The sequence below is a fragment of the Triturus cristatus genome, chromosome 4_2, assembly GCF_964204655.1.
Source record: "Triturus cristatus chromosome 4_2, aTriCri1.1, whole genome shotgun sequence".
NCBI classification, from domain to species: Eukaryota; Metazoa; Chordata; class Amphibia; order Caudata; family Salamandridae; genus Triturus; species Triturus cristatus.
Window position 1 is genome coordinate 304,761,007 of NC_140586.1, and position 15,833 is coordinate 304,776,839.

Below are 15,833 nucleotides of genomic sequence, written 5' to 3' on the forward strand. Positions count from 1 at the left end.
TACTGTCCGAACTCTTATCTTTTTTCTTCCATAATGGTTTTCTCAACCCCTCTTTTTCATCCCCGTAGCACCCGGACGTTCGCCTCCGAATGCCGGATTGTTCCCTTAAGGCCACTGATACCAGGCGGCCTCCCCTCGATGCCGGTAACTCTAACTGGGTACTCCTTTACCCTCCAGGGCATTGCGCTCCTTCTCTCTCCCGGTGAGTTTTCTTCCCCTCTTCTTCTGAAAAGTTATGCACGTAAGTGGCTCCGATCTGGCGCCCTTGTCTGCTTGTCCATGGTGGCCCCGGTCCTGATACCCTTTCCTTCCTCCACAGTTTTGCTCTACTGCACCATGACTGACGGTGCACCCCCGGTCTCTCTACCCTAGACATTGTCTTTCTTGTCCTGGACCAGTGATTGCCTCACACTCTGGACCCCCAGTCCGATCAGGTACCTTCCTCTCCCTGCTCCTTGATTGACTTTTCAGTTGGGCAATTCCTTACCTTACCCTTTCTTCTTAACTTTTCATGAACAGCACGAAAATTCTGTAACCTGGTCCTGAAGATGACCTGAACTAATAAAAGGTTGAAATGTCGTTGAATGTCCAGCGCAACTATTGGTGCATCTCCATGGTTCACCTAAATTGCCTAACCTGCTGCATTTTTGTAGTCTAATAGTCGGGAACCAAAAGTTTGTAAATATTGTCACTACTGTTCATTTTGCATTGCCTCTCTCTGTATCACTTGTCACTTGTGCCGTTCACCTTTTCTCAAGCACTTATGTGCACAAGTACCTTCGGGTATGCATATTTAGTGTAAATAGTGCTTATACTGTTCCTCTGGCCTTGATTGGCTCGAAATAGAAACCACTCGTATAATTTGCAAACCACCCCTTCAGTCAATCTGTCTTTCCTTTCTGCAACTAAATGTGCATGCTTTATTAACGCTCTGTCTAATATTTCCTGTTGAGACATTGTTGTTTGTTACATAGAATTTACACCCCATCTCAACTGGATATACAGGGTGTCGCCTGTTGTTTGCTTTCTGTCCTAGAACCTCGAATCCGATTCAGGAGGGTGACTACGAGCACTGCCGTTACTCCTCAGACCCCGCTGGACTACGTTCCTTGGGTACCCCTTTTCAGATGCTGGTTCTCCTGTGCTGAGGACGCAATTCTCCCTTCCGTATCCGGCTGTGAGACTGCATTCGCACCAATTCAGGCGCTATCAACGCTCTACTGGACCCACCGGCATCAACTCCTCCAAATTGCTTCAACGAACCCCGCATCCCTTATTCTCGTACCAAAACGGTTTAAGGGTCTAGGAGCGCCTTGCCACCCCTTTCCCTTCGCTGTCCACACACAGCAAACTTTCCCAGGCATCTTATCCATCGTTTTGTCCTGAAGAGATCCCACTACTTCTATGGGGATCGAAACGTCGTCTACTCACATCTCTAAACTCTTAACTATACGTTGTATTTTGTATTCGAGTAGGTTAACTGATTGTGACTTCCTATATCTTCTATTCTGCAAACACTCAAAGTCACATTTTAAAGTCACTTGCCTGCGGTAAGGAAATCGGCTGATCTCCTTTTAACCTATTCACGGGTTGCTCACTTATTCTATCACTTATTACTTGTTTTTCGCCGTATTGTTATTAAAATCACATTTATTTCTCGATTTAAGAACGTGTAAATTCCAATTTTTGACTGGAAAATTGTGATACTATACCGATTCGAATTGAATGGGACCTTGTTTCTTTTGAAAAGAAAAAAAAAAATTCTGTCCTGGAACCAGCGCATAAGTGGTGGTAGCAGCATATTGTGTTTTGTAAATCCTTAAGTGTAACCAGACTTTTTTATCTGTGTCAGTGATGGTGTGGCCTACTGACCCCTCTTGTGTAAAATTCAGAACTTATGTGAAACTCAGAATCTTGCTCTGACATTCCCTAGGTAAGCTGAGCACGTGTCCATGTATAGTATAATTCTAGTACATTTGTGGTAGTAGGGCTCTGCATGGTTGAGTATGAGTACTGAAGTCAGTGAGATCCAGTTTGGATGCCCATGATTGTAGAATGGCACAAGATGAAGGATAAGAATAGCTTCCTCACAAAGTGGAAGTTCCTACATTCTGAGAGTGGAGGGTAGAGACCCAGACACTGAAGCGAGCAGTAGCGGCTGGTGTCAGAGAAATGTGGTGAGCAGCGCGAGGGGGCCTGTAACAAAAAACCCAATACAAAAAAACGTACCTGCCGGTCTACTGCTTGCCACTCTTCTGCTCCTCTGGGCACAGGCTGAAGTTCCCAGACTCCCCTACGGCCAATCCAGACAGAGCTCTCATTCCCATGAAAGGAGTGTCAGGATTTGGCGGAGCGGGCTTGTTTTGCGCTCCATCAGGAGCTGGGAGCCTGTGCGTGCTGGTTTCTCCACCTAGCAACACAGCTGGTTTGGGGAGATGTCAGAGCGCATTGCGGTTTGGTCATCCTAAGACAGCCGGCCAAACCATCATGCGCACTGACAGCAGTGCCTACCACTCATCCTCCCCCTGCTGCATGCTGTGGCCCCAACCCCCAAGACTTGGGTACAGGATAAAAAATAAAATGAAAATTAAAAATTTTGTTTGCCTCTGCGGGCAGGGTGCGACACTCCTCCGCCATAGCGGAGGAGCGGCCGCTGGAAGTGAGGAGGGCTACCTTTAGAATTTTCATGTAGACTTCGTTAGCATGGACTGCTCATTAGTTCTTCTAGGACACTGCCATTTGGTAGGTGGTAAGGGAAAAGGACGAGGCTGCAGTTTATACTATTTGGGAGAATGTGTCTAGACCAGGTCTGCCCTTTTGTCTGTCCCAGATAACAGTTTCAGGAAGGTTGCAGACTATTTACCCATTGTTGTGTCCATGTTTTGGAAGCTCCTGCTAGGACACAGCCTTGTTGTGAAAAGCATCACTTTACACAAAGTCTACGTCTAGCAAGTAGCCTAAAAAGGATACTTGAAAGAGAACTACCCCAAGCCATGCTATCCCAGGAAAGGGAACTCCAAAAGAAGCTGATGACCCAAGGAGAGTGTATGTTAAGAAAGGTCCCTCTTGCATCTCTGTGCAGCTTTTTGTGCCTGAAAATTGTACCTAGCTGTTGTCATGGGTGCGATCACCGAGAGCAGTCACCAGCGACAAGGAACAAAGGGAACTGTAGATTTGGGTTAGAGGATGCAACAACATCTGGCTGCCACAGAAGAAGGTTATCTGACACTGAGTTGTGCACAATGTGAAGACCTACCTCCCAGGTACCTTCTGGTCCTGCAATCTAGAGAAACCACGGCCCTGAAGCAAGGAGTCCACAGTATAAAAAAGGAGGGTGCCAGTTCTGAAGTTTTACACGGTGGATTCACATCCCCTCTCTAGAAAAGGTGTATAAAGATGGGATCCAAACCACCCCTCTTTGCTCCAGTCCATCCTACGTTCTTCTTGACCACGGAATGAAGTGCTTATCAGAGTGCTCAAAGGGCTCCTGGTAACCAGGGCTGGTGTCTGCCTGACAGTCAGTTTCCCAGAGGTGAGGGGACATTGTCTGAAGTCGAAACTTTCTGCTGAAGGGGCTGAGGGTCTGCTTGTAGTGCTTGAAGAATGCCTACCTGCTTAGAGATCGAAAGAGTGTGCCTTACCCTGCAGGAGGAGGGGCTGTCCAAGAGGAGAGGCCATGCTATCCCAGGAAAGGGAACTCCAAAAGAAGCTGATGACCCAAGGAGAGTGTATGTTAAGAAAGGTCCCTCTTGCATCTCTGTGCAGCTTTTTGGGCCTGAAAATTGTACCTAGCTGTTGTCATGGGTGCGATCACCGAGAGCAGTCACCAGCGGCAAGGAACAAAGGGAACTGCAGATTTGGGTTAGAGGATGCAACAACATCTGGCTGCCACCGAAGAAGGTTATCTGACACTGAGTTGTGCACAATGTGAAGACCTGCCTCCCAGGTACCTTCTGGTCCTGCAATCTGGAGAAACCACGGCCCTGAAGCAAGGAGTCCACACTATAAAGAAGGAGGGTGCCACCCACTGCATCCATCACCCACAAAGGACTCCTGAAAGAGACATGCATGTAAACCACAGGGCTTAGCCAGTTCCCAGGGTTGAGAGACACAAAGGCGTGAATCAGTCCCCCGTGTTCACTGTAACTGTTAATTTAATACTAAAGGACTATAAACTCTTGACCCAAGTTGCATATTGACAACAATGTGAACATTTGAGAGAACTACACTTGAGCCTAATCCATAGATGGGTGGGAGTGGTAATAGTGGAACCTTAAGCAGTTTGAGATTAGAGCAATTAACAGTAATTGAAAGTGTATCATTAATACAATGCAGAATTCTACAACCATGTTATTGTACACACTGAAGCATACAGTATTTAGTTTTGCTTTGAGATTTAAAAGTACTTTCAATTTCATAAAGAGAAGCACTGACCTGGATATTACTTTATTGCATCTGTTGGTTGGTTTTGAAATTGCGACAGCAACAATCTCATGGATGCAACACTTGAATTAATCTCAGCCACGGTCAATCGCTTGGAGTCCAGTCCATTGTTTTTCACCCACCATGCCTCCTCAGTTTGGACCCAGCCATATGCAAATCAGTCTTGACCCTGCTTTCATAGGAACAGTCCAGGATAACCTGCCAGGCCAGTCATTCCTTAACCAGAACACAAGCAACCTAATACTGGTTTCACCCTGAACCTGAGCACTACACACTAACTCCCTGGGAAACCTCTGACTGCTCACTACCCAAGGGACTGTACTTGGTCCAGTTTTACAGAGCTACAGTAGGACAGGTTCAAGGACACCAGTTGCAAACAACCTCAACCACCAAGGTTGGGGCCTAGAAGCCTCTGTCTACTCTATGGGTGTCCAAATGGGGCTTGATAGCACTAGTGGGTTTGCTCTAGGGTATTAAGGCATATAAATTGTGGGTGCTAATTAGCACCCACTGGTTTTGCAGATGTACATTTTTTAAAGTGGCTTTTTGTTGTAAATTTTGAACCTTTTACTAGCACTTACTGCTTGTGCACCTTTCACACTTCAGTGCAAAATCCAGCATGCTACATTTAAAAACGCACCAGTACCACCAAGCACATTCTCTGTAATCCAGTTTTAGGAATTCAAACTAACTCAGGCTGGAAAAGCTAATAAATCTTAAACCTTCAGCCCAGCTAATATGGATATCTTTTACCAGAAAGACACATGGTGGCAACAGTCAGAGTTTAGACCATAGTCTAAGTCATCCAAACTGATGCCACTCAGTACTGCAAAGGACAACAAATTCACCTGTTTGCTAACAATGAAACCTAGTCGACCCAACATAAACACCTGCAAAAGTAATGTTCAATTAGTCTACCGGTATTCTCAGTCTCTAAAAATACATACAATTACATAACAAAAGGTTAGAGGTGCATAGTGTGACCTTTGGACTCTGTTTATCATCAGGTCTGGTGCTTACATTGTGGCAGATCCTGTAGCTGCATAAAATGGTCCTCGTGAGAACCCGGAACAAGAGGGCGGTGACGTCATACAAAGCGTCACATCAAGGAGGGAGGTAGCAAAACTAATATCTGTCAATGGTTGTAAGAAATTCCTTCACTTGCTCTGCATATCAGAGAGATATATGTGTCAATACCCTTCTAAATAGATAGGCTGGTGAGAAGATCTACATGGACGACACAGTTTGCTTAAAATTAAGCATCACATCCCCTGTTATTTCAAAAAATGCCACTCACCAACACAAGTAAGATTATTCACCATGTACCCACGCATCATTTTCCAAAAAGGTTTGCTTTTCCTTCTACAGGTGTTGGAAAGGCCCAGTAGATTTCCTATAGCACAGCAACAATGTGCCTCATGTTATAAAGGTTTTGTGTGGTTGAAAAGCCTGTAAATCCTCGTTGACAAACTAGTTGTGTTCAATTTGCTCATCTGGGTTTTGCAAACAGGGATAGTACATCAGGCTAAACATTTTTTAAACAGACAAGCTAATGGGTGGCTGACAAAGGGAATTGGTTAAAGATGTACAGAGAGGATCTGGAGTGACTGTGTTTGCTATTTACAAACGCATTGATAATTATTTTCCTTTTATTGTTTCCTATTAAAGATTCACAGAGTCTCGCTTTGGGAACAATCCACCCCTTTCTGAATAAATTTCCCAGGCTCAAAATGGATGAACAAATGAAGCACAGGCAAATTCTCTGAGAGTAGCTTCCATGTGCAGAGTTACTGCCTTAGATGAGGTTCATGTTATTGTTGCAGTGGTAGATTGTGCCTCACACACCTCTACTATCTTACACCACACGTGAGTTACGGCGCAGACTGCTGAAAGAGATTGTGTGGAAATAGGTGTTTCTTATCCTTTTAAAAATGTTTTTGTACACGCTCTACTTAGTGCAGGCACCTGGCCAACTATATCTTGTCATACCGTGCATGCCTGGGGGATCCGGCCGGACATCAGCTGGAACAGGGTCTGCAGTGGGTCATTGTGCGATAGGGAGCTGGTGAACCTACAATGGAAGAGGAGATGGTAGCAATTACAGATGAGAGATAACTCAACAAAAACTCAGAGCATTAAAAAAGCTGACAGATGAATTCACATGTGATCCAAAAGCTTATCTCTTGCAGATTATCAGGCCCATGTGAAATAGTTATGAGGCATTACGTCCCACTCACTATCAGCTTTTTGCATAATAATCCCTACAACTTCTTCCACCCGCCACTAGCTACATATCTAAAAAAAAAACCCTGAGGAAAACTTCGTTCCTGTGAATAACACCCATGTCCAGTTTGCCCCTATGCATCTTGTCCATCACAGATCTGAAGTAAAACATATCCTTAAACATCCATCTGCCCTTTTCAAGCTCCAAGTACAATAGATGTCAAGAGTCCTGCCCATTAACAGCTCTATGTACAACAAACCACAGACTTCCTGCTTGTCCCTAACCAACTGCATGTCTATCAGGCCCCAAAGCGTCCTTCCTTTCTGCCAATTACCAGCTCCATGTCAAATAGACCCTAAATCAGCAAGCATTGCTTACTTACCCCCTCCCTCCTTTATTCCTTGTCCAGTAGACATCAGGGCCTCCTTCCTTTCTATGTCCAAGAGACTCCAGGGTTTTCTTCCTTTCTGTCAATTACCAGCTCCCTGGACAGTAGTCCCCAAGACGTCTTTCCTTCCTGTTATCCATTTCAAGTCCAACAAACCCCAGGGCTTCCTTCCATTTTTCAATTTTCAGTTCCATATCTAATAGACTCAAAGACATTCTTACTGCCCATTTCTAACTCAATGGACAACAGAGAATAGACTACCTTCCTGTCCATTTTCAAATTCAATAACAAAAGATCAAAGACTGTCTTCCGGCCTGCTATCAGGTCCACGTACAATACTCCTCTAGTAGAATAGGATTAGCACTATGCACATCTCAGTCAAATGCTGCATGTCTGAAAGGTATCTACAGAAAGACAAACATAGCAGCTACTTAACTAGTGACAAATATCATCATAGTTTAGGCCACTTAAACAGGACACTAGATTGCAAAACCAACGATTCCAGTGACAAGGTGTTTGAGCGAGTTAGCGAGTGACTGCATCTATGTAGAGCATCGTATGTAATAAGCCATCTTAAGGCATTGCTAACAAAGTTATGTTTAAATCTGAAATGTTAGGCGATTAGGAAACAGCAAAAAGAAAACCTACATTTTTGGTGTTGTAAGGAGGCATATTTCTACGCTCAATAATGGAGGAACAAGATAAGATTACACTAAAGTGTATTTCGGATAGTGATATGGGACGGTGTATGTGTATCTCCACTTCTGTGCATGGAACAAACAGTGCAGGAATACACTAAACTGTATTTAAGGATATGAAACCAGACTCAGTTGGAAGATAGAGACAGTTTATTCAATGGTATTCCAAGAAGTTTGAGGAAAGCGTTCAGACTAGAAAGAAGTAGGAGTCACTCGGAAGGAATCCTGTCACACCAGTGCATTCATATTATTGCATCAAACTCATAGGGATAGAGTGAGTTTCAGTAAAGTCTCATTGGACCGCCACCGATGCCATCACAGGAAGTGCCATCCCTTATGACCACCGCCCATGATATCAAATGGGATTTTACCACGGTGCCTTTAAACCCTTGAGGATGAGACAGTGGCTTTTTTAAAGAACATTCTTGATTGAAAACTTGAGGCTACAGCATTTTGATTAACAATACAATATAGGTCTATGTTTCGAGAAAAAACAGTATATGTCACAAGGTGATGCCCTAGAAAATGGATACAAATATGGGGGAAATGGAATGACTATAGAGGTACCATATGTGAGCCACCCGTCTTACCGGCACAGATGCCCCTGGAAGACCTAACACTTTAATGTTCTATCGTTCACTGTAAAGTATACTTCACAGGACAATATGGAATTGTGTGTAATGTGTCACTGATTACCATGCCTTTTGATCTATCTCAAGTATAAGCTGTGATGTTGTTTTTGGTTACCAATAAAAAGAATTTAAAAAAAACAACAACAAAAACAATACAATATAAATGATACAAACAATAAAACTAGTTTCTAAAACTCAATAAACCTAAGCCTCTCTAACCTATAAAAGTTTAGTAGTCTTCATACAGGGTATAATTTAGGGGTTTCAAGATAGTACAGAAGGTTTTCAAGAAGCCACAAAAGGTCAATTATACAACCCGCAGCACCTGACTGGCCACTAGGGTAAATAAAATATAAAATAAATAGGGTAGAGCCCAGAGTCTCTTTACCTACTCATCACCCAACTATAGGTCCTCAGATCCATCTTGCTCGACAGAAACAAGGCATGGCCCCAGAGCTGGCTTTTCATCGCCCAATCCAATGCATCCTGAAAACAAGAAGAAGGTTGAGTGTAATAGGTCATCTTTTTGTTGTTTTAACCACAAGGGGTGTTTCTAGACACACCAGGCCTCTGCCTATAAGGGGCAGCTACAGGAGTAATTCAGCCCTGGTGGTATTCATTTTTATGTAAATCTAATTATTACAGCCTCACCTACACCTATAAATGTATCAAGGTATTTTAAGTTACAAAGATAAGGCTATTTTTGACACATGCAAGTCCCATACTGCCACTGAATCGGTTTCTACACACAATACACGAGAAGGTAACAAATATGAGACATACCATCGCAAAAAAGAAGGCTAAAATAAACAGCTTTGTATCAAAGTGTACCAATATACATTTTGCATTACTTCTGGCTTGTAGATACTAATGTTAACTCAAGAATACTCTAACGCATCTATAGGATACATGAGAAATTCACAACATTTGCTCTGGTAAAACTGCACAATGTCATCCAAACAAATACAGCTTTTCTCCAGTAAACAAGGCTTTACAGGCCATTCTTTCTTACTAATTGGAACCCACCGAGCTTGTTACATCATTAAGTCTTCACTCACCACCCATATGAACTGCTTGTATAATATATTAAATAAAACCATGCCCAGAGACTCTTTTCTCAATAGGGAGAAGACTGGAGAATTTGGCATCTCTTTAGCATATGCAAAGTGGTCTTTTCAGAAGGAAGCTAATCCATTACATCAAGAGCAACTGGGCATAAGCCCACATTCATCCCAGGCAGAGCACCTTGCATTAATTCCACACTAGCATTGGCTGCAGATTTTAAGCTATTCTAATGGCCATGTCATCCACTCAGTACCTGGCTAAGCATGTTGCCTCTGTTGGGGCTAAGGTTTCATTTCATCTGCGATATTTGTCTAATGCCTGTTTATTGACCTGTCCCACTTTTTTGTATTAATTTAGCATTCGCTCCAGGCACCGCCTAAGAACAAGTCAATGCGCTAATCCTCAAGCCATCGCTATTCCACTCCGTGTTGTGCCAACGCTGACCTTTTACAGCAAGTGCTCCTTTGTTTCCTCTCTCCCTTCCCTTTCTTCCCCTTCTTTCTATTGTGAGGTATTCAAGTGATCAAATGCCTACAGAGAGATTCAGGGAAAGCTGGAACTCCCAGCAGATCTACTACGTCTTCGGTCGAAACTTGACACCAGCATACTTGACACTGCAGAGATATCCTTTTTACATTGTTTGCGATGCAAATATTCCATATACAGCTTCGTAAAATAAGTGAGTCTATCTTTCTAGAGATGTCATGACTAATGATTTGTCTTCAAGATAGAGCTGATGGAAGAATTCCTAAAATAGTTCTGGGTTTTTATCTAGGTTCAGAAATATTTGTGAGGTGCAATCATCTCTAAGTTTGGTGAGCATGTATAAATGTTCCCATTACCTTGCATAAGACCAGTCACCTTTCCCGTCAGTATCAAATCTTTTACAACTGTTGCTCAGAGTTGCCTAATTAGTTGTTAGAATGTAGAACTTTCCCAATTATTTCTGGTTCTTTTCCTCCAAAAGTCCAGTTTGGAGGCAGATTTATATTATAGGATTATTCTTTCATAAATTCATTGATATTGAATGTTATCTGTGCTTTAGAAAAATTCAGAAAGAATTTGATCTTGAACAGCATTGTGCACCACTCAACAACGGTTATTAATGACAATCAAATACCATACCCTGAATGTGTGCATCAATTAAAAATAAAATACATATGATACTCCATGTCAAGCAACTCCATGGTTCAGTTGGAGTTTCCAGTAACATGAGTGTCATTGGCAATGTTTGTGCTGGGGTTAATTAAGAAATGGACTGAAGTGAATGTGCTATGATTGAGCGAGAAATAACATATGTATTCTTAGAAAACTAAATACATAAACCAAATATGCAAGTAAAAACCCAAAACTAAAATGGAAAACTAAACATGTGGCCAAAGCTGAAATGAGACATTGCTACGAACACTACAATCTGGGTTAAATACAACCACGTATCAGGAAAAGAAATTAAACATAATTTTGAAATCAGAAACAAAATTTAACAAGAAATTAAGTATATGACAAATTAAACAATTATCTAAAATGCAAATGTGAATCATATTTTAAACTGAAGTGGGAAAATTAGCATATTAAACAAAAATTGTGGCACTGGAGTCTAGAACCAAAATGATTATGCCGTATGTGGAGCACTGCAAGGTTTATTGATACATAACAGGGGAACAAAGTGTACACCAATCTCGGCTATATACCATAAAATATGCCATCCATGTATAGATTTAAAGCCTAAAGTGGGACACTAAAACCAAAATAAAAAACTACGATGCTGCACTAGAAATGCAATGTAGTTTTAAAATGAAATAGCAACTAAAATTGCAAGGGGATATGATTCACCAGTAGTACAAATAGTCCCAGAAATACACTCTCTAAATGTCCCTACATTGCCTCACAGAAAGTACAACTCACTCCAGCAATCATCATTAACTACCACTTAACTTCTCCAAAAAAGACAAATCTCGAAATATTACACTGAAAATCAATCGCTAAAGCTAACAATAAAAAATAGACATAGAATGAGAACTACATTTTAACACTAAAATTAAATTGTCCATAAACAGTTAAACTAGAAAAAGAAACAGGATTCTGTAAAATCACAGTGGAACATTAAAAGTTGTAGGTTCGTATTATTTTCCCCTAATTATTATCTAGTAAACTCACACTCAAGAGTCAATATTAGACGGAACAATCTGCGCTTTGTGGGCTCCCCGGAGGGAGTGGAGGGCCCTAATATGAGGGTTTTCTTGGAACAATGGCTGAGAGACTACCTTCCGCTACTGCAAGTCTCCTCGTGCTTTGTTATCGAACAAGCCCACTGCCTGCAAAACCCCTGACGGAGCGCACTGCCAAGTCCTGTCATTGCCCGCTTCCTAAATTATCAAGTTCGGGACATAATACTGAGAGAGTTGCGAAAACTTGGGGAGGTCCGCCATGCTCAGTCCAATATCATGGTCTTCCCAGACTACTCTAGGGAAATACGAAAACAAAGACAAACCTTCGACTCAGCAAAGCAGAAACTGAGAGCGCTGAACATACAGTACATGCTGCTGTTTCCAGCTAAACTCAAGGTTATCGAGGGCAAGACAACCTTCTTTCAAACTCCTGAAGAGGCATGGGCCTGGCTGGAGGAGCACCCAATCTGGCGCAAAAACAGGGACACTCGAGAGACGCAGTTGAGTCAACACAAGGGGGGGCCAAGCCCAAAACCCAGGGGTTGGAGAGAGGCCGCAGCGGGGGTGCTATGAATAAATGATGAGAAAAGACTTCCCTCCCGCAAAGAAGACGAACCTTGGGGTCCAGGCTCTCGACTGATACGGAGGGGGAGCAAGCCTTGAGGTATCCAAAAAAACAAACGAGACAAGTCACAGAAAGATGCCAAGTTAGACCAATCAGGACATGAACACTCAAAGGACTCTGACAATAACCACCTGCTAATGGAGGTGATAACTAATCTGGAGGCAGAGGCCTCAGCTAGGGTCTTTTCAGACCCTGCAATGGACTCAACACGTGACAAGGGAGATCCCTGGAATACCGTGGTGAACAATCAACACGGTACAGGCCCCCCTCCCCAGAGATCCCCATCTATACGTGAGAAGGGGACTGTTTTGTCATTCACTTGTTATTTTTCTCCCAATAGGTCTCAGACTAAAGGTTCAGTGACCATCCGAAGGAAGGGCTGCATACCTCTCTTGGTTTGACTCGAAACATCGTTGCCAGGTGAGTGAGTTGGGGGGAAATGTGAGGGAGGAGGGGAAGAGTGATTGGTTAAGGTCCCCTCATTTTTTGAAAACGTATTTTATTGTTTTTTTGTACAAGCATATACAAATCCTTTCTCGATATTTATCAACATACTCACTAAGGATCAATCAAAAGCCCCCCACCAGTTATACAGTACATGGTATGAGGATATGTAAGCCCTTCACGAGCTGTACATCGGATAAAACTGAAACCTTCGAAAATTAGGCCCTACACTTAAACACTATGAAAACTGTAAGTTCCCTCCCCCCTCCCTCATTCCCCACCAACGACGCAGGTAGCCGTCTCTGTCCTCTTTTACCATACATTCCTAGGAGTAGCTATGTGTTGAGTTATGCGATGTACCTGTCTTGTTCCGGGGCTATCCCCCCATCCGTGACCTGCCCCTCTTCATCGTCGTATGACTCATAGTCTCGCAATGCCTGTACTAGCGCCTCCCATGCAGCCGCCGCCTCTAGCGCCTTATCGTCGTTTCGCCTGCGCGCCAACTGATAACGCAGCGCGCTTTCACTGGTGGCCCATTTGAGAAATTCGCCGTTCCATTGTTTACTGGTGGGACCCACTGTTGCTTTCCAACGTTTCGTAATTTCTCATTTTGCTAATAGAAGTCCCATATCTATGAACTTACTCGTAATCTTATTCTTGGACGTGTGGGGGAACCAGTGTAGTATACTAATGGCCATATCGAACTCCAGTCACCTCTCTGTCACCTCATTCAGGGTATCCCCCACCTCCTTCCAGTAAAGTCCCATCGCTGGGCAAGACCACAGCATATGTTCCAATTCCACCCCCGCTCTCGTACATCTGGGACATGCTGCCTCTTTTACCTTAAAATAATTCTGGATTTTCCCAGGTGTCAAATATTCTCTGTGGAGGATGTAGAAGTGCACTAGTTGAAACCTTGCGTTCCTCGTGCTCTTCCAGGCTCATCGCACTATCTGCACCCAAGCTGTCTCAGGGATATCTTTACCTAGATCAGTTTCCCACTTTCCCTTCAATACAGCCAGGGGCGGCAGGTTATCATGAAGCATTCTAGAATATAGGCACGTGACCGCCTTGAAGGTCCCTGCCGCCATCATGGTCTACTGGCAGGCCATCGACGTCTTAGGCTCCAGCAGCCCCTCCCTCCAGTGCGCCTGAATCGCTCTAGTAAGCGCTGCGTGTAGTAAGAAACCTCCCCTTGGGAGATCAAATCTCTCTTGGAGAGTTTGGTAGGGTAGCAGAGCCCCGTCTTCATATAGATCCCCTACCACTTGCAGTCCTGCTTCTTCCCAGAGTTGTAATTGCGACCAATCTCCGCCGTGCCCATTCTAAGCTATCAAAAGCTTTCTCGATATCTACTGATAGTATCATTGGCTTTTGTGCTTCTGGGTGATCATCGTCTAGTAGTCGCACCAACCTCCTGATGTTCGCAGTCGTGTTTCGCGTTGCTATGAAACCAGCTTGGTCTTCATGGCCTAGCATGGTCATGTATTGCAGCAAGCGGGCCGCCAGTATGCTACTCAGTATTTTATAGTCGGTGGTTAACATCGACAGTGGTCTATAGGAGGCCGTGTTCTCACTCTCCCTCCCTGGCTTCAACAACGGGATCACTAGCGCTTCGCGCATTGATTGGGGCAACTGTCCTGATTCTCTGGCTTCTTTATAGACTTCTTGGAGCCACGGCACCAGCAAGTCAGCATATTTCCCATAGAATTCTATGGGTAATCCATCTAGTCCTGGTGTTTTGTTGCGGGCCATGCGCTTAATGGCACCTCGAATTTCTCCTGGCTCTATGTCTTTCCCCAAGTCTTTCGCCTGCTCTTGGTCCAGTCCTGGCAATTCCAGCTCATCCAGGAAAGTGTCGATGGCAGGGTCCCCGTCCTCTAATCTACTTTTATAAAGTGCCTCATAATAGTGCTTGAAGCACTGCATAATTTCGTTTTGGGTGTAGACCATTCCTCCCTCTGCCAATAATGTCCCCGCCTTATCTCCCTCCGCATGGGCCCTCATCATGTAGGCTCTATGGTCAAAGCTGCGCAAGCGCTCCACTTCAACTGCTACCGCTTCTTTAGCTGCACTAACCGCTTCCTGTAGCTCAGGGTGGCCAGGCCTCGCCATCTCCGCCTCCCGCAGACTGGAGTCCGCTTTGACCAGGAGTGTTTTCCGTATACCCGTATGTTTCCCTATGCAGAGTCCCCTGATGACCATTTTGAAGGCATCCCATTCTGTCGCCCTCGTCGCAGTCGTGCCCGCGTTTTCCGCAAAATACTGTGTTGTTCCCCCTTCTAGCGCTGCATGGAACAGTGGGTCATCTAACACTTCGGGTCGCAGTTTCCAAGTAGGAACGCACGAGACCCCAGCCATCCAATCCATGGTAATTAACAGGGGGTTATGATCTGAAATCGTTCTGGTTAGATATTCAGTTCGCACTATAGCTGGCATTACTGTCGGGGAGCATAGTATCGTATCTAATCTAACGTGTAGTTCATGCATGCCAGAAAAATAGGAGTAGTCGCGGTCTCCCGGGTGGCGCACACGCCAAGCGTCTATCAGTCCCCAGCGCACCTGCCAATCTAGTCTACCCTTGGTCAAGCGATGCACCGGGAAGTCTGCCAGGGGAGGGTGAGATCTATCTAGGGAAACATCTGCAACAGAGTTGAAGTCCTCCCCCATCACCAGTGGACTCGCTAAGTAATGGGCCAAAGCTCCAGACATCCTCGCCAGAAAGCCCAACTGATCAACATTGGGCGCGTATACACTGCAAAAGGCGATGTCCCTGCCTCTTAGCTTCCCCTCAACAGCTACGTACCTACCCTCAGGATCAAACACTTGTCTAGCCACTTGAAAAGGGACACCCGCCCTAATCCAGATCAGTGCCCCTCTAGCAAATGCAGAGTATGTGGTGTTGTATACCTGGCCTCTCCATCTACGCTGCAGCACTATCCCTTCTGCCTTTGTTAAGTGTATTTCTTGGAGTAGTGCAATGTGTACCCCCCTGCGGATTAGGTAGGCATGAACCTTATGTCGTCTCGTCATAGTGTGAAGCCCCCTCACATTCCAGGTTATACATCTCAAATCAGCCATTCTCCCATAGCATCCTGCAGAATCGATAAAATGTCTCCGCTTCTGCGTCGGTGAAGATCCCTCCC

The 15,833-nt window shown here is 44.2% G+C and overlaps 1 protein-coding gene across 3 annotated transcripts in view; it reads right to left on the minus strand.

The window, feature by feature from the left end:
- Positions 1–15,833, minus strand: part of SEC16B (SEC16 homolog B, endoplasmic reticulum export factor) — a 325,648-nt gene that overhangs the window by 201,478 nt on the left and 108,337 nt on the right. For all 3 annotated transcript variants that reach the window (XM_085601607.1, XM_085601609.1, XM_085601608.1), the window contains exons 11-12: positions 8,774–8,871; positions 6,433–6,514 (exon numbers count right to left, since the gene is read on the minus strand). In XM_085601607.1, the coding sequence (XP_085457733.1) occupies positions 6,433–6,514; positions 8,774–8,871 (180 nt within the window). The remainder of the gene's footprint in view (positions 1–6,432; positions 6,515–8,773; positions 8,872–15,833) is intronic.